We start from the raw sequence: 26,338 nt of genomic DNA, 5'->3' as shown, positions 1-26,338 counted from the left end.
ATAGAATCCCATATAAATTATGGCATAGTTGCCTGGGGTTCAGTTTCCAAAACTCACCTCAGTAAGTTGAAGTAATCCAAAAACGGTTCCTCGAATCTATTATATAGAGACTCTGGAATTTTTGACCCTAGAATGCTATACTACATGAGATCAACTATTGTACAATACAAGAACAAATCTAATTTGTTCACAATTATAATAATATAATCACAATTATCACAATTATAATACAAAAAACAATTAGAATATCATGATACCATTTAAGAAAAAAACAATAGGATAGAAAAACTCCAATTATTTAGGGCCTGAAGGTTCACAAGTCACTACCACAGGATATACAAAATGAATCAATTTTCCATAAATTCAAAGTTAAATTGAAAATTTTGTTACTGAATACACCTCGTAAAAAATAAGGAATATTATTGAAAATGTATGACCTCACAATGTTTACATCCAATACGTTTTGTTAATAGATTATTATGTATCTCTCATACCATTGACCTTGCTATTGAATCTACCAGTTTTTTTTTTTTATATATATTTCTGCTTCATATGTGTGTGTATATAATTTGTGTATTACATACTGTGTTTTGTTCTCTCTACATGTATGTTTGTATATATACTTAATATGTCTGAAACTCTAATGTATAAAATTCACATTTACATTTTCACAAGACTGAACTATTACTATTATTATTATGTTATGTCAATGCTCACTAACAGGTGGAATTCCACCTCGTGAGTTGAATCACCATTCATTCACCGTATTGCTATTAGACAACTCATCTGTTATATGTATCTGTATGTGAATAAATTATTTGAATTAAAAAAATCTCCTTCATAAGAGTATAATAACATAATTTCATTAACAAAAACTTTATAATAAATTTCTTGAAGCGATCTGTCTATTCAGCTGTTTTTTTAACTGGGTGTAAATGAAGATTTTGATATATTATATATTATAACCTGAGGACTAGATTTGGAGAATTTCTAATACCCAATCTAGTTTCATGTGACATCTGCGACCTTACCCATCTCGAGAGGGTTATAGGTTATCTTATTCTGAGTTTTTCACTTTAGAAGTGTCACCGTTCTAGTTCTGCTCCATCTTCAACCCGAAAGTAGCTTCACTCAATGATAATGAGGCAACGATAGTTGTGAACTGCTATAAAAGTACTTGCGTAAGAAATATGGATGCCTATCTCTGTGATTTTCAATAAGATTAAATACTGCATACTGTATATAAATGACTAATTTAGATATTTTCGAATGGAAAAGATCACAACTAATATTTCTTTGAGACATAAATAAATAAAACTATTTAAAACACAATGGAAAAATAAACAAATGTTAAAGGGAAATCTAAGATCCGATGCACACGGTCGTGAAATTCAATGCGATGTAAGGTATGCGTTGAAACGGTCGTTGTTAAAATTATGATCTTTTATGAACCAACACACACTTCTCTCATGAGACAATATATTTCAAAGAACGTCCGTCTCAATACATAATTTGCAATTCAAATTATGTATTGAACCCGATTCACGCCTACGTGAATCGGGTTCAGATTGGAATGTGTCCGAAACAAAAACTTCTAGTATTATATATGGTTTTTTAACTCACTCAACAGTCAACAATAATTTTTTATAAATTTCCTCTTTTATTGTTACAGGTATAATAAATTAAACTTTTCAACCAGGTCATTACAATTTCCACTCCGTCCAGTGATTACATTTGTCACATCCATTAACTTTCGAAGCTCTTATTAAGAAGTAGATTGTGGAAAAATATCATTTTATCTCAAGAATGTTTTTTTATCAGATTTCGGACAGCTTTCGAATGAGTTCTTAATGAACTGAAGCACGTCAGTTGAAAGCTTTTTATCGGAGTTCTGATTAACTGGGAATTGGATAAAAGTTTGTGCGAGATTTTGATTAACAAGTTCAGATATTTGATGCTACGAAGGGGAATTCATCAACAGTTCTCCAACACTCTATTGAGCCGATAAAAATTAGTTTTAATAGGAGAACCAATTCTCTTCGTCTCTTATCAGTCAGAAATTTTCAAATCATTTGAGAAGCTCTTCAAAAAATGAATACATTCATATCACATATATTTATTTAAGGAAAACTCGATAAAAATAATTTGTGCCAAACAACCAATTTTCCCTACATCATGAAGAAGTAGGCGTCGAGGACGGTTTTCAGAATTGTGCATTTTTACAGTTATAAAAACCTCCAACTCTTTGTCTCCAGCTCTCAACTACGAACTATCTTATGCAGTCCTGTTCCCCAGTAGAAATGATTGGATCTTTCGAAAGCAGGAAATATTAAGAGTAGGTAGGTCGTTCGGCAGACAGGCGGTTCGACATGGGTGCTTTGTTCACTCAGTCAATCGGCCGATGTGTGAGTCGATGGTTCAAGATGCAGACTGAACGCTATCGTCCAACCCGTGTTAGGAATCACACGTTTGAAGGTAAGACCTCGTTAGTCTTCAGCTCGCACAAGTTTCGACTTCTGAGGGTTGTCGTTCGCAGGTGTGCAATAGCTGATTAATGGAAAAAACATAATATATCAGCTCACAGATTGATCAAAAATACCTTCAGGGTTCAATACAGGTGTATGAAGTTTGGTACCGAAGACAAACCTAAAGACTCATGCAACCGTATTTCAAGCAAAAATTCACGCTCTTGATTTGCATATGGGGAAATTGGCAGGAACTAACCTCATTCATGAATCAATGAGCATATTCTCTGATGATTAGACGGCTCTGACAGCTCTTGTTTGCACCAAGTAAAATACTATCTTCAATAGGAAGACTCAGTAAAATGTTTTTTAAGAAATCCTCTCCACACTGACCTTTTTTTCTTGGCGGGGAGGAAATCCACATAGGACAAGACCTGGAAGGTAACAAAGTTGCTGACTCCCTAGCAAGGTAGGACACTGTAAGCGGTTTCATCGAACCAGTACCTGTCATTGGTATCGCTTTAGTTTTTGCCATTAAGAGAGTCTGGGGGGCCTAACCGCCCCTCACCCCACACCAACAGGATTTCGCAGGGCTTCCTCCCGCTCACCAAAACCGGAGTTGCCTCCTTACATCTACTTAGTGTGGCTAACAGGACCATCGGCAGCGTTCGACCGAACGTTCGTACAAGTTAACTAAGCTCTTCTTTCGCCAGAGAGTGCTCGCGTCGCACACCTGCCCCCGCCAACCATGCTAAATCAGTTGGGAATATGGTCCCGGAAGTGGCCGGTCGGGGTCCTAAGCTCGGATACTAGTAGCTCCGTCCAACCGGGGTCCGACACCCCAAGCGTCTGCCTTGGTGCCCTCCAAGACTAGACTCGGATACTAGAGCCCGGAAGGACCGCGAGCCCCGACACCTCGAACGCTCGGATCCGTACAGAAGCAGGCGAGGATCACGGAACAGCATAAGCCGTCCAGTGCCTCGGTATGGGGCTGCAATGCACCCATGAATGGATTACCGCAACCCCTGTATATGTACATCATCAGGCGATTTACAATGAGAACATTCTTGTCCGGAGATGATTATGTCAAAGCTTTTTTTGGTAACTAAGGTGGACATGGAAAAATCAGACAACGGACCCCCAGATGCTCTCACAGTACAGTGTAGTTACTTACTGAGAAGATAACTAGAATAGTTTGACGTTTGTTCTATCGTCTTTGATCATGAAATGTCAGGCTCAAAAACCTGCAGGTCGTGGCCTACTAACCAGGCAAACAGTTTTGACATAGATATTGATTTTCACAGAAACTAATATTTTTTTCTCAATCTGGATATGAACAATTAATAATGATATCTGAGAAAAACCTTTCGTGAAAAATTACTTTCATTCTTAAATTAGAACCAAAGAAAACGCTAGTTTTCATTTCACAACCAGCAATGTTTCTAGTCATGATTTTTTCAGGTTTACCCCAAATTATTTTATTTTCGATAGCATTCCTGAAATGATTATAAATAATGTCAATATTTAAAAAATATTCACACGTCAACAAAATCGTTAATGAAAGTTGCTGAAAACTTTTCATTATTTCATTTTCAATATATTCAAATTCCTTCTTATTTATGATACACGTATCACAAATGAAACGTATGGTAAGTCAGAAATATAACCAACAAGAAAATACATTCGTATGATGCATCGTAGTATGCCTTCAATAATTCAAACGTTTTCTATTGGTGCACCAATTCTTCACATCATTCTTTTCTTGGCAGTGAAGTACATTACTGAACGGAAATATTTATTTTGGACTGAATTGAAGTTTTTGCTAACTTACAAAATTTGATAACTCTATACACGTTGCGAGGTCTAGGTTTGAAATTGATTCAAATCTAAAACACCAAAAGAAGATGGATATCAGTTCTATATTGGAATTGGTAATATTATGTATCTATAGAGGAAAACTACTTTCAATTTTGAACTGACTGATATCGACAAGATAAGGGCATAGCTGTGGGTTTGAAAGGAATGTATTTACAAGAGATTAGTTTTTGATAGATTTTCTTTGCAGACCAGGTGTTCAGTATTGTTTTTGTGTAGATGTAGAAGTACAAAGACAACAACATTTCAAATAATCTTCTGTTCAAACCAGATCAATTTGAAAGTGTACATTTGTAGATGATATCTTTGCTGTTTGACAACAAAACTGACATCAATGAACAATTTTTACGACGGCATCAAAACTTATAATCAACATAATTCTCAGAAGAAAACGAAGTGAACTGCTAGATATATAGTTTTTAGATTCTTTTCACGGCAGATTTCAGTTTTCGAAACGTTAATACAATGAAACAGTAGATGACTATGTTAATTATAGAGTTTTTAACACAAATTTTTCATTTGAACGAAACTGACATAAAAAATGGCGAAGGAATCTTATGATTTCGTTTTGACTCAATCTTCAACACAATCTTTTTGACTTTTTCCGAAATATGTTTTCTTCATAAGTTCCACCAAAGTCAGGTGATAGCAATTCAGAGAATTGTCAAACAATTAACTAACCGATAAAACAAGTTTCTTTTACGAAGATTTCATTTGATAGTATATTCACTTCCTTAATTTTTGTGACAATCATTTTTTCGTTTTCTAGTCGTTAGCGGAAACGTATTCCTCACCTCATAGTGACATACTTACAACTGTCAGTGCTGGAAGTGCTACCAGCAGCCTACCACCCGCTGGTACTGCCCTGTCAGCTCACCATGAGCTACAGCTCATGAGGGAACAGTTGGAGCAACAAAATCAACAAACTCAGGCTGCTCTAGCTCAATTACAATTGACGAAAGAACAATTGGTTGCGGAACAGGTATGTATTTATGTTCTGGGAATTTGATAATAGAAATAAAAGACCACAGTGAATTTTCACTACATTGGCCAATCATGTCGACACGAGGCGTTCAGAAAATATATCTTACAGATTTATCGATTTCCATCTCGAGACGAAAATCTATAAATCATACTTTCAATTCTATTACACTCATCCTTTTGGTGGGATCAGCTCCAACCTTCGAATCTCAAATGGCATGAGGTGTCAATACAGTAGATATTAAGATTATTCTGACAAAAATATGTGTTATGTAACTATGTTTTCGGAACTAATATTCTATCATGCAGCTAGTCCGGTTTTTTGTCGAATTACTCCACTTAATCGTTCACAATTAATTATTCGGGGTACAATGCTTGTAATTGAAAACTGATCGCCGTTTCAGCTATCTTTCATTGAGAATAAAAGAAATGGATTCAACTTTACTAAGAAAACAGTAGGTGCACTAATATTCTAACACCATTGTTCAACGGACAAAATCCAGATGAGATTTCAACCAGAAATTTATTACTGAGTTCGTAGCAGAATTTGTAGAAGCAGGTTTGATGGCAAACAAAGAATTATTACTCAAAATATAATAATGAAACACAAAGCAATGAAAGTTAGGGTTGTAAGAAACGATAATTTCGATCATATGTACATTATCAGATTTACAAGATCATAATCGTCGATATTAAGCTGACGAAAACTCGATCCAAGTAGACACCCAACATTCTAAGAAGCTGTTGGTCGTTTCTTCCCACCAAAAAATTTTTCCGGAGAAATATACTGACAATTATTACAAAACTCTGCTATTCCCGCATTGAAACACATTTTTGAACATCTTAGTGATCGTTTAAATCAAAGTAAGTTTATATTTCAACAAAATAGGATATCTTTTCCTATTACCTTTGCGCTTTGTCATAATTTGAAAGAATTTTTACGTGGTTTCACTCGTAGAGTACCAGTAGAGGGCCCACAAAATCATCCGACTGGAGATCGTTCGATTCTTAGTGGGATCACCTTGAGATTTCAATTATTAAAATTCAACCAGCATCTCTAGATGCTATAAATCAACGAATCATTGCTGAGTATCCTAACATAATAAAGGAAATGCTTCAGAACGACCAAAACCGCTTGAACAAAACCTCCAGGAATACAAAATGTCACAATTTCGAATATTTGTTAAAGTCATCGAGCTATGTTTCCATCATTCATTTTTTCCTACAAAAAATGGCATTAAAAAGTGTATAAAAAGTAAATGTCTTCAAGTTGACTTATGTTTTTTCAATATCTACTGCATTAAATTTGAAAAAGGAAGAAGTATACAAAAAAAAGATGACTTGTTATACCCTCTTTCGTCTGGCCCATGATCGCTTCTAAGATCCAAGGTTTTGAGCTCACATCGAGGTATCATGCCATTTATGAAAAACCGATCTTGTACATTTTTATTGGTCCGCTCTGCAAATTAGACTTGAATCAACGAAAGTGAAAATTAAGCTCCTATTTCAGAAATAACGTGAAATTTGGGATACGGGTATTTAGTTTCAAACTCATGTCGTTATCAGTCATAACTAATAACTGATGGTTTTGAACAACAGTGAACATTTCTGAAAATATTACGAGAACTTAAACAAAGAATCAGGGTGAATAAAATCATATTTGTGGAGAAAATTATATTAAAGTGTCTATCGTGATAATCCAGAAGAGAGGTAAAGAGACTGGATTAGCTGGAAAATGTTTCTATCCAACCGCATTATAAAAAATTATATTGAAATTTTACCGTAACGCCAGTCTCGAATATACCTACACAGTAGGTTGAATGGACTGACACCTATCAGAAAACAACTACTTCCCTGGCTAATACCATTACCATTACCAATAATTATATCCGACAGGCATCAGTGCAGGAATCTTCACAGAAACTTTCCTGCATATGCAATTGGCAATACAACTGGAAGAGTCGACCTTCAATTTTGAAACGGGCACACTTGCAGACCGGTTTCGGGCTTATTAGCCACTCATCAGTGCAAGATAGTGGCCACCATCGACCTAAAGTCAATGATATTTCATAATTGAAAATCGTAATTCTTTCAGAGTATTTCATTCCTCTACATAAGTTGGAGGGATCAACAAAATGTCACTCCATCTAGTGGACGAGGTACTAATCAACTGCATATCCAAAATTTGCCCGATTCCTCTGAATAACGAAGAAAGACTTTCTTATTAGTCAGTGGGCTATGCTTGAAGACTGGCAGTAAACAAATCTAAAGAAATGAACGATGATGGCCACTATCTTGCATAGTATTATTGAATTATTATATAATAAAACACGTGTTCAGGTTTTGTAAACTTTTATGTGATAATCCCATGATAAAGTTTAGATAAAAGTTTCGGCCAATTCCACAACGAACAAAAAACTTCTTTTCACATAATGGATAAATGAAACGGATATGGATGTATCATTATGGTGATTATCATCACGCTAAGTTTCTGAAATCAATAGTCAAATAACCCCTTGTGTTTGTTGTGTTTTGATATTTATCTTTTTATGCATATATTATATTAGGCATGCTCTATCAGAAAACTTGAGAAATTCTTGAATCATCAATTCCCAACAAATAATTCAGACAAATAATTGCACCATTTTGATATAAGTGTGGAAGTTATGTACTTCTTATTCATGCTCATCTTCACAATTTAGTGTTGAATGTTTAGCCACTTTTCCTCACGTGGATTCGCAATCAGTCACACAATTGTCCTTTCCCTTGATTACACGTATCAATTTTCCTTTCCAAACGGATTTGTCTCTTGGCAACTTTACTGTTGCTCATGCGTCAGCAGAAAATGTAAGGCTTAATTGTTGGCGGCACGTTTGTCACTTACCTTTCTTTCGTTTGTTCAAATGGCGTTAATAATGTTTCATGGTGAATGCCAAAGGTTCAGATTTCCAGTATTCGCCAACGTGTTAAGAGATTGGAATTCCAGAAGAAGAAAAAAAAACGAAGCTTCTTGGAGTAGTCATTCCATGGAAAATATTTCCTGATGTGGCCCAATTCTTTGTCGAAACTTCTCTTTCTATTTCAGTGATTCAATGCATGATCAACTAGTATTTTAACGTTTCCTGCCTTCCAAAAGTCCATTTGATCCCACCAATATAACAGCTTATGGCACGAAGCTGAAATCATTGACAGGGAGCAACACTGGTTGAAAATAAAGTGTGAGGAATCGGCGTACATATTCAACAACGACATATTCAGTTAGTTTAGTGTGGAGGTTCGCAACAATTGTGAGAGTATAATACTTTAATTATAAAAAAACACAAAAGCTCTTAATTTAATGTATACATGGCAAAAATACTACTACTCTCAGATATGTGTTCCTCTTGAACAAGAAATGGATATTATGCAAGCACAGTCAATAATTTAATGAAATTAAATTTAAAGAAAGTCTTTGTATTCAAAAATTATTTTTTTTTTCAATTTATACTCAAGAAATGATTGATGTGTGGCTAGAAGTAAGAGTTGGAGTTGACTCCAATGAATTTAAATGGGCTCCATTTTTAGGAAATTTGATTTCGAATGGTTATGGATATTTTCGTTATGTAACGTGTTAGTTAGTCCTCTATTGGTTGTATGAAGTTCGTTTTTTAAAATACATGCTTTTTTTAACAAATATTGATCTTTTTTTATGTTAGAGTGCAAGACTGGAAGCTCAAGCGAGAACTCATCAACTGTTAATTCATAATCGTGAGTTACTGGACCATATAGCAGCATTGGTGGCACATCTACAGGGCGAAAAACCAGGCCAACAACAAACACCTCCCCACATGACGATGCCGCAGGTATGTTTTAAGAAGTTTGTATTTTTTGTGATGTATTACTGTTGGCTGCAGCTTGCTAAAATTTCGTATATTATAACCTTATTCATCACATCGTTTGCCACACCCATTTTATTTTATATATACTTTTTCATCCACTGCAATAACTATCAGGTACATAATTGTAAATTGCATTTCTTTATGACATGGAGTACTATTTTCAAGTTTTCGTCAAGTTTCCGAAAACATTTTGCTCTCCTATAAAAAAACAAATGATGAATGATTCCGAGAATCTGTTCAAGAAGCGACAGTTTATTTCACATGTAGATGAAAAATTGTTTAAAATTTCTTCTACATAATGGACTGAGCGGCTGGTTTCCTAAAAAAAAACAAATATAATGTTAAATTCACTGTTCATGTTATTCACTATTTATGTAATATTCATTTCTCAATTGTGTATCATAGTATGACGTTTTTGTGTAACCAATTTTTTGTAACAATCACTTTTTTCAAATGTCCACATATTCCAGTCTAATAGCTCTTAGCCAAAAGTTCTATGAAATGATAGAAGCTTGTTTTTCAAATAAAGAATTTTCGAATTTCTGTTGTTTAAAAATATTAATCGAGAAAACAGTAGAATTGAAGAAATTTAAACTATGCAACAAATTGTTGGGGTAATATTAGGTAAAATATCGGAAAATCCAAAACCAAATCTGTAGAAAAACAAACTGAAATGAAAATTTAAAGTTGAAAATTTTAATTACTCAATCATGAGGTCGACATGAAAATCACGGCTATTAAAAAAATATAAATACTCAAAATAGTGAAAAAATATATCGATAAGTCAATTGATCACTGACATGACACTGTCACCGATGTGACACAATTTACAGGGTGATGTTTCTCTTTTATAATTCGTGAATCGGTTTTCATACATATGTGATTTTTGTGATATTTTCTTTAGTGTATACGAGTCTTCTCTGATTTTTTCATCCTCTCACGTTCCTCTTTGTCTTTAGCATAGTTGAGCTTTCGTTGTATGGCTTCCCAGATATTTACTGTTGCTCTTTAGGTGTTTTGTTAGGTTTTTTCCCCCCTGTGTCGTCCTGTCATCTGTCCAATATTTGGTCTACTCGTTTTCTGGAGATATAATTCCTATTGATGAGATCTTTTTAATTGTTGTTAACAGTGACACTAGTGTTTTTATTAGCAGACTAATGGCTTGCGTGAAGAAGTCTTATGTAAAGTGTCATTTTCAGATATGACACTCAAACAAGTTTATGATTTGTTCGAGTGGTAATTTCGTTATCAATCCTCGAAGATGACATTTTCAAAGTCTCCCACAGGAAGGTTATGGTTGATATCTCCCAATAATGAAACTGACGAGTTGTCTCTGTATATGACTACGATTTCATTCACAATATTGACAAAATACTTTGAAAAGCTGAACTAATCCCAGCAAAAATATCTCTGAAAAGAAATAGGAATCTCCAGCAGTCCATAGAGAACAAAAGGCTTGTTTACTGAAAGATATAAATATTAGATTTTCTGATTGAGATCTGCGCAAAACTGTTTGCGTAATGGCAAAGTTTGAAGTCTTTCGAATGACAATTTGTGTATTTCTGTTGGTATTATTGACGACTTGTTGTTGTCTAGTTGTACTATTTTAAGACTTTAATCGTGCATTGTAGCTCCAAAAAATATTTCCTTCCTCCAGTTGTAGATCTCTTCGTCTTATCGTATCTGCCAATAATCTTGTGAAGTCTGTCTCCTGATTTCCTTCGAGTGAAAATTATTTAATTCATTCATCTTTTCATTCGTATGTATTCTATATAAGTGTATTCAATGCTGCTTCCACTATTATATAAAAGTACACTTTCGAATGTCATTTCTGTTATTCTCGCATACTTTTGTGGAATAACTATGAGAACTATGAGAAAGAAAGGTTTCGGGCTTTCTACTTCCTAATCTCTATGAAAAAATGGGAAATTTCTTTCCTAAAAATATACCCCTTTCAATTTGAGCATGAATTATGAGTAATATACAAAATTATAATTAGGACCATGAAAATGACCTTCACACGAAATGCTCTAATTTTTTGGCCAAATGACATACTTTGTCCGAATTCCATTTTTTAGTTCAAAATTAGATGATATTCACAATATTAATAGATTTGGGAAGCTGAATACTCTTATTGAATGAATGAATCAAAGAGTTTTTGTATGAAAGTGAATAATCATAAATTCTTATTGCAAAGCGTTTTCAACTTTCGTCATCAATTAGTGCTCACCTGAAACTAACTGATCTAATTGAAAAGAAAGTTTTTTGTGAAAATTAAATTTTTTGTAATTTGGAGGTTATGAATTAAGAATAAATTATTTATAAATACTTACGTATTAGGCAACAGAAAGTATAGAAAATGAGTACATAGTACATTTATAAAATTTTATTTATATAAAACTAATCAGCCTAATAACCAACGAAATACATGTTAGAGATTGTGGCCATGTGGATCGTTGAAGTATGATATGAATGAAGGGCAACTTGCGACAGAATGTGTCAAGTGTCATGTTGCAAAATAGTGGTACCAACATGTGGAGTGATCCACTATGGATTCAAAAAAAATTGTTGTGGAGAAGACAATATAAAATTATATGTTCAAATAATAAATTTTCGATTTTTAATTCATAATCCTTTTATGAAGGGAAAGGAAATCTCTGTATAAGTTTACTAGAGTATTCAAGGAGTAATCATTATTGGAAAGTTCTTTGGAACTCTCCAGCTCTACAAACAATTCTAGTCTGAGGTAGAACATGTAGACCTATCTATCACTCGCATTATTGAACATCTGAAAAAATCTGAAAAATCTGCATTCGGCGACCATATTAAATTTCACAAATAAATTAAATTTCACAAATGTACTATAGCCCCATTTTCTATAGTTTCTGTTGCCTGACAAGTAAGTAAACATAAATAATTTTTCCTAAATTCATAACCTCAAAATTAGAAAAAAAATTAATTCCAGAAAAAAACTTTCTTTTCAATTAGATCACTTACTTTCAGGTGAGAACTGATGATGACGAAAGTCGAAAGCGCTTTGCAATAAGAATTTATAATTATAGATAATACAAAAACTCTTCGATTCATTCGTTATAATATTTTTTAGGCATATTCATGTACAAAAATACTTCAATAAACTGATAATAATATCACTTTTGTGATATTATTATCAGTTTATTGGCTTTGAGCTTCCTAACTGTTCCTGTCTCTGCTAAATGTGGAGATGGAGAAATTATGTATATGAGAGTTCGGAATATAATTTTTACACACTATTCAAGATGATGAAAAATATCGAACTATGCATCTGTATTCACATTACATCCAAAGCATGCGCTAGAAGTTATTCTCGCTTACCAAAAAGTATCCAATTGCTATTCAGCATGGCTGACCATTTTCCGAGTGCAATAAAAAGTGTTTCCGCTTTATCTGGCTCCAACTGAATGACGTCAACGCTACTAATCCAAAGATATGTCCGCCGTTTTATGTGCAGGTCTTTACGAAATCTCTGGATAACAATAACCATATGCTTCTGGATGTGTTCTCTGACCCTGAGTGTTAGGTAAATATATATTAGTTATCTTGAGAATGGAGTGGTCGATTCATTTAATGAGGAAGTTAACCAGACCGTATTTTTGAATGTTGAATCGTGAATCACACGTCCATCATTCAGTGTGGTATTGAATAGAATATACAGTGTATCAAGAGTTCAGTTGTCGATTGAGTTTTGAAGTAATTTGAGGTGGTCCAGCTTACTACAGCCTCATTGATTCACTTAGGGATTGAGCATATATTCATTTGATAAGAAATTGAAAGTCAGTACTTATTAGGACCGACAAATCTATCGAACTAATTTGAATAAGAAAGATATGTTCACTTTACTCAACTATGTGACGTTTTTGAAGACACTAAATTGTAGAATGAAAGCAACAATAGATACGAAGGTGATCAATTTCACAATTAATTATTGTTTGAATTGGTTATAAAAAAATATTTGCTTTTTCTTGAATCTGCTAATTCAATGTTCAATATCTGGTCAAGCATAGGTTATTGACAAGTTACTGAATTTGCCGCAAAACTGCAGAATGCATTCCTATTAATTATTTAGACTTGAGATATTTCAATTTTGTTATGAAAAAAGATCTGCTCTTTCTTGGATCTGCTAATTCAATATTCTTTATCTAATCAAGCATAGGTTATTGACCATTTACATAATTTGGCTAAAACTGCAGAATGCAGTTATTATTGATGATATCGAGAGTCATTCTCATAACAGTCGGCGGTAAAATTTGGTAGAATTTAGGGAAGATTACTGTAACTCGTTAACTTTTTCTATTTTGTAAGTAACTGAAGTGCATTGTCTTCGTCTTGTGAGCTAGGTCTTTGAGCAAGTGAATCAAATTTCAACTTTCTTTTGGTGAAAGTATTCTCTATCAGTATGTGTATAGTATTAACCAGAAAACAATAATTGAATTACAGATAGAAAAAGCAAAAACAATCCTTCTAAAGACTAAGGGATTATATAATATTGATCATTGAATCCATCGATTATTTTTGAAAAAGAAAACTTCCCATCCTGAACTGATGTGCCACTCGACAACTGAATTTGAGAATCGTAAATGAATCGAACACCTACTCATTATTACCGATGAAACAAGGAAATCTAAAAAAATAGTTTTTTCAAAGATCTTCTTGTCTCTAAAAATGAAATGATAATTGAAAAGAGGCACAGCTGAGCTATCGATACGTTATCGGTAAATATTTGCCTGATGAATATGAAACGATAAATTGAATAAAATTTCATTTATACTGCTTTTCATTTACACTGAGACTCAAACTGACATTTTTACATTTCAAGAATAGAAATATTAACTGTTGCAAAATTTTTCATGAACTTGCAATAGTCCAGCTTCGTACAAATTTCATCAAACAATACACTTCTTTCTTTGTCATTCTACATAAATATGTCAAACAAATGAATGAAACATTCGATTTCAATAAATGAATGGTGAAGTGAATAGAATAAGAAATAATTCATAATGAAAAGTAAAATGAAACTCCACAGATTTTCTGTGAAAACTCCTGTAAGCGATTTTTTCCAATTATCATTTCATTTATAAATGACAAACTGACAAGTTTCTCATGAAACTCTGTAATGATACCCGTTTAGCTAAGCTAACATATTGCTTAGACTTTTTCGAAGATATCAAAAGAAAGAAAGATTTCAATGCTTACAAAATATCATTGTTTTGTTCATTCAGTTTGAGAAGTAGTCCTTTCTTCAGATCGAGCACGAGCGAGATAAGACGTTGAAGGCAAGACCTCGTTAATCCCAAGTTTCGACTTTTGAGGGTTGTCACTCGTAGGGGACGACAGCTAGTTAACAAAAAATTTTATTTTGAAAATATCTTTTTCAAACTCACTCAGCATGAATGATAGACAATGATCACAAAAAAACAACAAATACAGTGTGTTCTAAACTATGACGTTACAAAAGAACATTTCTTGCATCGAGGGGTATCCAAATATACTCAATGAATATTATCAGATTTTTGTTGTTTCGAGAATTTGAATAACCGAATATTTTTGACTAGGATTCACATTAATTCAAACCGTGGCAAATTTTTCATAAATCGTTTTTTCAATCACGAAATGATCTGCTCTCAAATATAAATGTGAACAAGTTTTAGTATGTATACAGTGCGGACGTAAATAGTCACCCACCATCTCAACTTTAGAACGGAACAAGATATCAAAGTCTCCATGATTCACTTCAATATATTCTATTAAATGTTCAATATTTTCATCATTTCCTTTCTCACAACAATAATGTTCGTTTACATATTTATTTCTCACATTATGAAATATTCATTTTCATCCCCTTCAAAAATATCGACAGGCGCCATATCAGGTGATCCAGTGAGCTGAATTGGGAAACCACATCTGCTTATCTACCGTTTAGGATGTTTGACGAACCCAAATCATTTTTCAACTGATGTTACGTTTCAGCAAAATGAGCTATATTCTTATTACGAAATGCTGGTTTGAAAGGCAAACCGATCGATAGGCACTCGTGGTCCTTCAAAAAGGCCTTCTAGATCTTCTGATATGTCGCCTCTAAATATTATTGAGGGTGTATGTATTCTCAGAAATGTGCAATGTATAAATACAATTCCTTTAGGAACTAGTGGATATAAAAATAGTTGTTTTGCAACAAAATCAAAATAACAAGACCTCATACTATTGTAAGAAAGCGAATGTTGAACATTTTGAATTTTTATTGAAATAAACTGGAGTGAGTCAGGGATGCATTTTCTCTTGAAATCATTATGTTTATCAGTCGTTCAATCTTTCTCTTGAAGATGATCACTTGGTGATTAAAACACGTGTCGAGGTGTTAAAAAATAACGGTTGGGTGTTGGGATTAAACTTCAGTAATATTCATTACTACACTAAAGGTTCCAAACAGTGCAACACAAGTCATTCATTTGCAGATTCTCAAAAAGGATATACAGGCCGTTTCTTTCATCATGTGGTAACATTGCTATATTCTAAACCGTAATAGGTACGAAGACGGGAACAATACAACGGTTGAAGGAAATTTACGGGGACTCTCGCCCTTCTCGAGTTATACGAGAAAACCAAAAATGCTGTTTTTCTTTTTTTTCGAGTGGAATCGTTATTTCGTACAATACCAAACAATGGAAAAGGAAAATGTAATTGTATTCGAAGTGTACTATGACGATGTGGTAATATATATTCAATAAAAAGTTTCGTGTCAACATGCCAATCATCAACTTTTTTTTTAATACGGATCTGTCTTTTTTATTACAGATATTGATAAAGCGATACATTCACAATCCAAGGGTATATCACATTAGATATTTTTATAGCGTTTCATTTGAAATAATCACCATCATCAGTGACAACAATCAAACAGAAAAACCATTCATTTTATCATGAACTTTTAGGAAAAATAAAACCAATACGGAAAATCAAAGCTGCATGGCAATCTACATTAAATGTTCGAATTGACGACCTCTTTATTGAATGCACATAAGTTGTCGGTCAAGACAATTTCTGTGGAAATAATAATAAGTGTTATACTAATACATGCATCTCTTATTTTTTATTTGAGATGGTCGATATCTATACTTCGTGGTGAAAAAAACTTTACTCTCTATGTATTCCCAGACAATAAAATCTAATGTAGTAAGATCTGGGGATCGAGCAGGCCAGTTAATTAGTCCATTGTTTCCAATCTATTTTCTTAGTAATATTGCATCTAAATGTTCCCTTACTATTGCTGCATTATGAGGAGGAGCGCCGTCCTGTTGAAAATGTTGTATTTCATGGCGGATATTCAGTGGCAATTCATCTAAGTAGCCATCGAATACAATAAAAGAAAAATGAAGATACGTTTCACTATTCAGATGATCATCGTAAAAGAAAGGGCCAAGGATGTTTGTTCCCAGAATTCCAAACCAAACATTCATTCCGAACCTTTCTTGGAAATTGGTTTTCCTATGTAAATGTTCATTTGTATCATTCCAGCTATAATGGATATTTCTGTTAAATCAACCATTGTTGGTGAATTTTGATTCGTCCGTCCATATAATTTTTTTAGATATATTTCTAACTTCCCTATTTCTACGTCTCAAACACTTCGCAAGTCGTACTCTCCTTCCGTAATCCCTTTCATTGAGGTGATGAACTTTGCGTATCCTGTAGCATTTATATTTGTTCTTTTTCAAAATAGTTCTGGTGGATTTTACAGAAATCACCATTTTGTGGGCAACTTTTCGTAAAGAACAATCTTGATTAGCACAATTTTTGTAACTGGCCAATCCTAAATTAAAAAAAAGTGTTTTCCCTGTGTAAATTTTTATGTGGTAATATTCGCGTACCCATTTAGTTTATTTGATTCCTCACACTTCCAGTAACATTTTCCACACATTTTTTTGTTTTCCTTTTGTCAAATGCACCATAGTTCCTCAAATTTCTTTCTAATTGTCTAAACATTTGGATGTTTGGAATACGACGATTCGGGTATAGCTCAACATGCATATTCTTCGCCAAAAAAGGAATTCTATTTGATTTTTCATAACTGAATAGCATATCAGTCCTTTCGTCATTTGAATACATCTTTGATATGTTCATAAACGTCTGACAGTTCTCAACAGATATCAACACCGCATTCATTTTTCCTGCCATAGAAACCAAGCAAAGCCTACGCATTCAAGATGGCAAATGAATTTAGATGCTATATGATCATACCAAATTATACAACAATCGAATTTTGACCAAAAACTTATATTTTCGTAACTTCCAGGATTGAGAATTATGAAAATATTACGAATTATAATTGATTAGGGATAAATAAGCCTTGAAAGAAAGATTACGGCAATACAAAAATATCCGAAATATTGGGTTGTCTGAATAATATTTTGAAGAAATCGAAACAATTCACAAAAGAAGTAACGACAGGACCATAATTTAAAATTGTTGTCACTGTTGATGGTGGTTATTTCAAATGAAACGCTATAAAAATATCATATGTGATATTCTTAAATTGTGAATATATTGCTTTATCAATATCTGTAATAAAAAAGACAGGTCCGTATTTTAAAATAGTTTATGGTGGTCATGTTGACACGAAACGTTTCATCGAATATTCATCATTACATCATCATAGTACCTATATTTCGAAATCAATGATTTTTTCTGTTTCCATTTTTTGATATACTCCGAAATAAAAATTCCATTAAAAAAACAGCATTTTTGGTTTTCCCCGTATAACCCGAAAAGAGCGAGAGTGTCCGTAAATTTTGTTTGCCCATTTTATTTTTCCCCATGAAAGTTACCTTTTTTCCCATTTAATCATCTTCGTATCTGTTACGGTTTAGAATATAACAATGTTACTACATGATAAATGAAACGGCCTGTAAACTGCTAATACTTCAGGAATAACTGAATCGGTTTCCGAAAGTAAAACAGTGTTTTACTTTTGGAAAAGTATTGAAAAAGGTATCACTAGACTCCTTTTTCTATTGGGTCTTCCAACAGGTACTTTGACAATTGATAACTTGTTAAAGCTACATCCGTCAAATCAGTTGTCATTTATTCAGTCAATTTTTTGCCAAATCACCATTCAACAACCCAAGCAAATAATAAAATTGTTCTATCAATTTGAATGTTCTGTTCGGACAACCTACCACTGTTTGGTGTGGATTACAAAAAAAAATCTAGTGGTAAAATTTGGAAAAATGAAAAATTACTCGAAAGTTTTTAAAAATCGTATAACATACCATTATATTCCGATGTCCTTCGATGAGAGAAATCTGATTTTTTTTTCATGTCATTGTTTGGACATACCATAAAATTAAATATAATTACGAGAGCCTCACTTCATTTGTGTCTTGATTATCATGAATTGAAGTTTCATTGTTCAGTTAGATCAGCAGATGATTATGATTCGCAAAACAAAAAATGCAAACTCATAAATTCGAGTTACGTAATTGTTTTTTACTGCAAAAAATATGAGAGTTATGAATAATAGATGCAATCATAATAATACCACATGTTCTTCAATTTGGTGAATTGCATTTGGATTATTTTGATTATACCATCTTGATTTGATGATAATTATTAGGTATGTTTTTATATTGAAGAATAAATGGTCATAACTCCAATGCCAGGCATGGACGTTTCAAAGATTTTCCATAGTAAACAATTGAAAACTAAGCAATGGGTAATGTACAACACAATATCTTGATGAAGACAATCAAGCAGACGACCACCATGAAAGCTCTATCTACTTAAAATCGTTTTTTATTGTTCATTGAATATACAATGAAACTTTTTTCTTCTCATTCTAACAAAAATATCTATATCACTGTAGTCTACTCTGAAAATGAAAACATTGGTCCTGTGACTGGTTTTTAAACCTCAATGGATTCAAAAGTCATAAACTTCGACGAATGAACAAAACATTTTTTTGAAATATTGAAACTTCTAAATATATATTGTTTTTTTTCAACAGCAGTCTCATCAAGCAGTGGGCGAAAACTACCTCTCTGATATATCTGAACCAGTATATACAAATAACACCTCTGCATCTCAATCTTACGGAATGCACTCACAGGGACTAATCGAAAACAGAGGAGCCTCATCATGTCTGCCACCCTCACCTCTCAGAAGTACATTCAACCCGGGTGGAAGCATGTTCAATTTTACATATCCCGAAATTACCTCGTTTGAATCTCAATTGTTGCAAAGATTACAAGCTTCAAGCGGCTACCCGCCATCCCCTTATCAGTATCTCTACTCACAATCGCTGCCGTTTTTATCACCGAATGTATATAACCAACCGCTCTTGAACAATAATTACACTTTACAACCGCCTCCGCAAAAGAAAATTCCGCCATCGCCTTTGTTGATGCGAAATTCTTTTTGCGGGAGTACAGAGGCGGAGAAGCGATTGAGCACATCTAGAAACAGTGAGCCTAGACAGTTATCAAACTTCAACGCTTTCCAACATAGCCCACCTGTCCAGTATAATGCCAACCAGAATGAGGCATCTGCACAGAATCAGTCCCAGCATATACAATACCAGTTACAAGATCGGATGAATTCGGACTCTAAAATTCAGAATTATGGACAACAAACCCACCAACGATTGCAAGTGCAGCGGCAGACGAAAGAATCCTCACCACTTTCTCATCCTCCCTCTAAAAATGAACAGAAAGGTACTAACTTCATCAAACCTCTAGCCCAAGTTGGTACGCTTACTACGACGGATTCAGAAGGTAGAGTTAGAGTGATAGTGCCTGTTCCTTCGGATTCCACAGAAGACGTTAGTGACATTTTTACGAATTTGAGATTAGCTGACACCCTGAAGCCTATGAACGGACCTGGGATTACTAGAACTACTAGTGAAAAAGTGCCAAATCGAAGCGAACTTATGTCTCAAGTACAACGGACAAACTGGGCTAGACATACAACCAAATGATGGACCGCTAAAGTCAAAGTGTTTATAGTGCTTGAGTTGAACATCCATTCCACTGGTAGTCTTCGCCGACAACTACCGTAGGTACCAGTTTTTGCCCCCCCATAGACAAATGATTGACATATTCCAATAAAATAGGATGAAAAGTTGGAGTAGTAATATATAGATATATTATCTTAGGATTATTTAAAAAACTTTGTACAGGTAAATCAGAAATGTATTCCTTCTTATACCAATTCGTTTTCTTGATAGTTCTTAACAAATTTCACTGAATCACTGTCAAAATTACCGAGTAGATAATAATTGCTCGAAATAGGTTGAAACATTGGAACAAACCGCAAATGTAGCAATCAAGTCTTTCCCATAATTATATTTGGATACATCATGGTAGCCATCTAGGTCTGCGAATATATGATTGTTGGATACACTGTATCATCATTTCTTCTACCAAAAGGTTTCGATTATATATTCCAGCATGTGTTAGTTAAAATTCAAAATTCATTCGAGTTTTTTTGTATCTCCGTTAATATATTTGGATTTTCAAGCGCATTTACGAAACGCTATTCGAGATCTCCTATATACTGAATTCAACATTTTTAAGATACTTTCAAAATACGTCAATTTTACCATATCAGAGCAGTAAGAATTTGCAGCCCTGTGGTTGCAAGTTCGCGGGATGAAAGCGAGATGAAAGCGTAGCTCCATTAATAGGTACCTATCTATTGGTTTCGCTACATGATGACACCTTTGTTATATGGAACCATAGGAAACGAGTATAAGAACAGTGGTAGAAGATCATCAAGAAAAATGAGATCTTTGTATTCGTTAGAAAATGTCCTTATAGGACGAAACTGCATTAACTTCAGTTACAAATACGAGTGGTATAAAAACATAGGAACCTCACATCAGCTGCAGTTTACCGTAAGAAAAGAAAACGAAACAAGATATTATTTCTGGATGTTCTGGTCAACAGTGAAATTCACAGATAACTGGGTCACGCAGTTTATTGCAAACTTCCCCACATCAATCTCATTAAGAACTCAAATTACCACCTAGGAAAAATCGTGCTATAATGATAACTCTTGCGATTGAGCAGTCTAGAAACAGTGAGCCTAGATCGTTGTCAAACTTCAACGCTTTCCAGCATAACCCACCTGTCTAGTACAGTGCTCAACAGAGTGAGGCACAAAATCAGTCCCAATAGATCCAAAACCAGTTTCAAGATCGGGCGAATTCTTCCTTTGGAAATCAGAATTATAGACAACAAAACCATCAATGATTGCAAGTACAGCGGCAGATTATAACCTTCGTCTGAAAATGAAAAGAGATGTACTTACTTCATCAAACCTCTAGTCCAAGTTGGTACGCTTACTACGAAGGTTTACAGAGAAATACTCCAACATTGATCACGAGCCAGCCGCCAGAGGTTGACCCAGTCTACATCACATTGGAAAACTATTCAAATTGCACAACATCAAGAACATCCCCAAGCCAACTTATTGACTACGCAACAACAATTAGATCGGTCAAGTACAAAAGAAATCTTTCGATATCCAACGGTGTTTCCATGATTTACTAGTCTTGTGGTTCAGAAACACAATCGTAGCTGTCGCTGTGTGCATTGGCACAAGTAGACTGCGTAATAAGATACGAGAAAACTGCTGTTTCGTCTGATTCAACGCATGATTCCCATGACTTCATGGAGATGCTAGTGATATGCATAAGCGTTCCAAAAAATCCATCATGAAAGAAGAAAATACATGAATCAACAGAATGTGATGTCCAGTATTCATGGAGGCCAGGGATGGACTAGAATACATACGACGTAGACCCATAAGAATAACCTAGCACAAATTCGGACCTTTCAGGAGTGAGTATTCACTTGCAATTTCGTGAATCCAGTTATTGGCAATGGTTCTTGTTTTTGTTTTTCATCTAAACTTTGGGATGAATCAGCCGTATGTTGTTTAGAAAAGTGACCATTGATCTTTTCCGATTCCAGAGAGAGAGCCTGAAAATCAGCTACCAAGCCCAAGGTAGCAGGCGCGCGAAGAAGGGTTACAAATGAGGCAGCAGGCGCGCGTGTTAATGAATAAAAATACTGTTTTCAAATGAAGAAATATATGTAAAGTGAGTTCGAATTATATCAAGAAGGTTACGTACTGCGCCATCTGCCCGCGAATAGATCAAGCAATAATGTCGATAATTCTGTCTAATACAGATCCCGATATGAAATGAAAAAGAGAGTTACAAACAAACATGCATACAGGTTAAGCTAATATAAAGCGTGTGAAAAAGACTCCAAGAATTTGAGTAAATACTGTGATATCGCAGTCCTAAACGACTTGCAATGCTTTTCTATTGTACTGTAGTTTTTGGGAGTATTTGAAAAAGAAAACTAACAAGATTCTCCTAAAGCCAACACATTTGGTAGTATAGGGTTATCTGAGGTTTTGTTAGATTATTATTCATAAAATTACATATGGAACTTTCATTTTCAGCTTTTTCTGTTCCGTGTCAGGAGTGTCAGCTATCATAGAACCAGTAGAGAACGTATTACCAAACTTACCGTATTTTACATTGGTGAAACCAGTGAACACTCAATGTTCTTCATAAATGTATCAACAAATGAAAGTCAGAGATACACAAAATAGACACTAGTTTTGCCAGTGGGAAACGTTATTAAAAGTAAAATTCGTTCAAATGGCTCATAGGAACTAATCGTCTAAAATCGATTGTTGTTTTAATCGAATATTCAATTATTTTTCATTAGAAATGTTCTCTCCTCACCTAAAGAAATCTATTTGTTATAAACGAATGGATCGAATAACTTTTGGAGTCGAAAATGTGTTGAATTTTCTCGAAGGTTACAACCGGATTGCATCAAGTTTAGTCGGTTTGAATATGTGCAAATACATAATTGTCCAAATTTTGCTAAGTAAAGAACTTGAGGTTTTAGTAGTCGACGAAATTTCGAGACTATAGCTCGGAAAATTTCATTTTGAATTATTATAAGCGAAAGCATTTGCTGAAAGAAACGTTTTTACAATGTTGGGATGGCACACATTTTGAATTCATTGGAATTAGTGTATGAGAACTATGTTATCAGATCATTTCTAGAGAAAAGGAACGATAAAATAAACCCAGAAACTCAGTTTCAAAATCGAAATTTATTTTTGGATTTACATGAAATATTAGCACAAATGTTCATTTCAATCGATAAAACAGGTCTAGCTGTAAAGCTCGGTATACGCTGCCTATAGCCTTCAAAAATTTCATCGTTTTCAAGTATTCTTTGAAGCAAATATTTTTCAGCACAAATTCGAATATGTGATTCTTTAAATAGCTTTCAAATAAAATCCATTCACGAAAATCAACAGCACGGGAGTCCACTATATTTATCACATGTGGGATTTTGTCCTTTCATCATTTTTATTTATGAGACGAAGATCTAAAGCACCCATTAATATCTGTGCCTAAATTACGATAATTAGAATCTGTCATTGCATAATGTACCGCGTGGAAAATACTAAATAGTTCAGCCACAGACAGTGGCGTGACAATTTTTGCATGCAGATTTTTGTATTTCATTAGATGATATACTCGAATTGAGGCTCCACTTCATAAAGCATAAAAAGACATGATAATCAAATGATTGTCAGTAGGAGTTAGGGGGATTGATGTTAGACTGATATGTTATACAGCTTCTTCCGAAATGCGGTCGCTAAATTCAGACTACAGATTGCGCAACAAATGAACTGAACTATCTCAGTGAATGTTTTCCCTCAATATGCCACGCTCCAAAATACCAGAAGTTATATTCGTGAAAAACAAATCCTGTCATAATTTCTAGTATGGCAATTCTTCTCCATCAATATAGAAAGAGTGCAGAGAATAGTAGCCGGTTGAGTTGTAACGTTCCGTTTTTCCACTTGTCATTTTATATTATATGCGACACAATCTAAACCCAAAGAAACCTTCAATTTTTCCGATTTCAATTTGTGGATTGTAACATACCAAATATTTGAATTCCTTATTTCATATTTTCACAGATCTGGGATTCTTCTGAGCAGTTTTCAGTACCTCTCTCAAATAAAAAGCCATATTGTTTGTTTGGAAGATTTTATCCGCATCCCGGTTAGGTATGCAACTAGACGTCACGTAATATTCTTTTTTTGTTCAGTTATAGAATTTATTTTCAAAGAGTAATGTTGTTCAGTCATGGAATTCATATTTACAGTGTATTGTAAAGCCAAATTAGAAGTGAGGCACAAAAAGAGATATCTATTTTTATGTCATTTTTAGAATCGGTAGAATTTGTTTATATGTCTATTTTGTTAGGTGAGAGGATACTTTGAACTTTGAACCGTTACCGATTCTGTGTATGAAGAATGAAGTTTTCAAACGGTCTTTTCCGTACTTGTCTTTTAAAGAAACAACAACTAGTGGCGAGAAAAATTATTATTGATTCCTGATAGTCATCCATCCAAGTGAAATTCAACTGTCAAAGTATTTATAGAAACGAAATTGAATAGGGATGATATTGAATCATATTTTGAAATTGTGAATTGTAACTAACCTTAGAATCAATTGTATTTTTTTGACAATAGTTTTTTATACTAGTTCTGCCAGGCAAAAACTAAAACCTCAAAGTCGAACAAAAACACAAATATAAAAATTAACCAAGCTTAGTGAAGCGTAGTAAAAAGTAATGAAGCATAGTTGACGTAGTAAAACGTAGTGGAACGGAATACATCATAGTATATAAAAACTAGTAAAAGACATACAACCAAAATCAACCGATATAAAAACCACCGGAGATTGGACTCAAGAAGAGCGCCAAAGACGTGTCTGGGGGTGGCTACTACTACTGGAGAATCCCGGATCGTCTGGATCAGAGGAGTCGAATTGGAAGATCACAAGACAACCATTTGGAGTTTACTTGATAGTTTCGGAGAATATAATTTCCATCCTAGATTGTAAGGCTTAATGCACCCTTTGGAAAAGACACTGTATTTGTTAAATATCCTTATAGAGGCCATCATTGGGAAAGAGTTCCTTATTCAATGATTGACACTAATTCGTTTGTTCAGGGACCAGTCCAATTATAAGGAATTACCTCAAATTCTAACTTGAACCGTTTTCCTTGTTTTATTGGTAGTCTCGAAGTGTTTTCTATTCTTGTGTAACAGAGTACCTATCTATAGTGACGAGTGTTGAAAAGGGGTACATTATTTCTATAAACTTCTGTAGAGAGCTTCCAATTAACAACTTCAATTTGGTAACGCTTTTCAGCACTTATTATTGAATATTACTGGAGTTTTTTTCCCAACACCAAATCGTTATTTTTAACACCTCGACACGTGTTTCGATCACCAAGTGATCATCTTCAAAGAGGAATATTAAACTAGTAACTAACACGTAGCTAACGCTATTTATGCTACAGATATGCCATACAGGTAAACCATCCAGGTGTACCACGCATACAGGTATACCAACCTAAATTAATTTTACAATTCTGCCTTATATATTATTTTACGATATATGTTTAACTGTTATAGCTGTATATAAAACAATTTTCAGCTATATAAAAATTAATTTCACAATATTGCCTACCTAAATTTATTTTTGCAATGTGGCCTTATGTAGTAATCAGTAAACCCAACAACATTATTTTAACAAGCTGTATGCTCTTTGGTATAGGTCCGTCATCGTTATTCATAATATTATCGTGTTTACTTATTTCTACACACTAATAGGCATCTAGTTGTCTGTTGTTGTTAACTTGTCTAACTAATCTTATTGAACTGAAGCCTATGGAATGGTTTGTTGCAAAATATGAGTCAGGAATTTACGAAATTGAATGTAAGGACTGCGATGCAAAATATTATGGACAGACAAAAAGATCTATTAAAGTAAGATATAAGGAACACATAGCACACTTAAAATATGGAAGACCTGAAAAATCAGCAGTCGCCCATCATATTTTGCAACAAAACCATTCCATAGACTTCAGTTCATTAAGATTAGTTAGACAAATTAATAACAACAGGCAACTAGATTCCTATGAGAGTGTAGAAATAAGTAAACACAATAATATTATGAATGACGATGACGGACCTATACTAAAGAGC

The 26,338-nt window shown here is 34.0% G+C and overlaps 1 protein-coding gene and 1 long non-coding RNA gene across 3 annotated transcripts in view; one reads left to right on the top strand and one right to left on the bottom strand.

Moving 5' to 3' along the window:
* Positions 1-20,629, top strand: part of LOC111507868 (capon-like protein) — a 212,815-nt gene extending 192,186 nt beyond the window's left edge. For both annotated transcript variants that reach the window (XM_074171896.1, XM_074171895.1), the window contains 3 exons: positions 5,110-5,322; positions 9,017-9,163; positions 19,239-20,629. In XM_074171896.1, coding sequence (XP_074027997.1) covers positions 5,110-5,322; positions 9,017-9,163; positions 19,239-20,207 — 1,329 coding nt within the window. In that variant the 3' untranslated portion in view covers positions 20,208-20,629. The remainder of the gene's footprint in view (positions 1-5,109; positions 5,323-9,016; positions 9,164-19,238) is intronic.
* On the bottom strand, positions 9,157-14,630 carry LOC111514818 (uncharacterized). Its single transcript, XR_002723438.2, has 3 exons — positions 14,432-14,630; positions 12,554-12,747; positions 9,157-9,518 (listed from the first exon to the last, which is right to left on the bottom strand). It is a non-coding gene; the product is annotated as an uncharacterized lncRNA (long non-coding RNA).
* Positions 20,630-26,338: the final 5,709 nt, after the last annotated feature.

The sequence above is a fragment of the Leptinotarsa decemlineata genome, unplaced genomic scaffold (genome assembly GCF_025532065.1).
Source record: "Leptinotarsa decemlineata unplaced genomic scaffold, Ldec_3_MD MMD2_tig00000035_RagTag_RagTag, whole genome shotgun sequence".
NCBI lineage: Eukaryota > Metazoa > Arthropoda > Insecta > Coleoptera > Chrysomelidae > Leptinotarsa > Leptinotarsa decemlineata.
The sequence above is the reverse complement of the archived record's forward strand: the minus strand, read 5'-3'. Positions and strand labels throughout refer to the sequence as shown.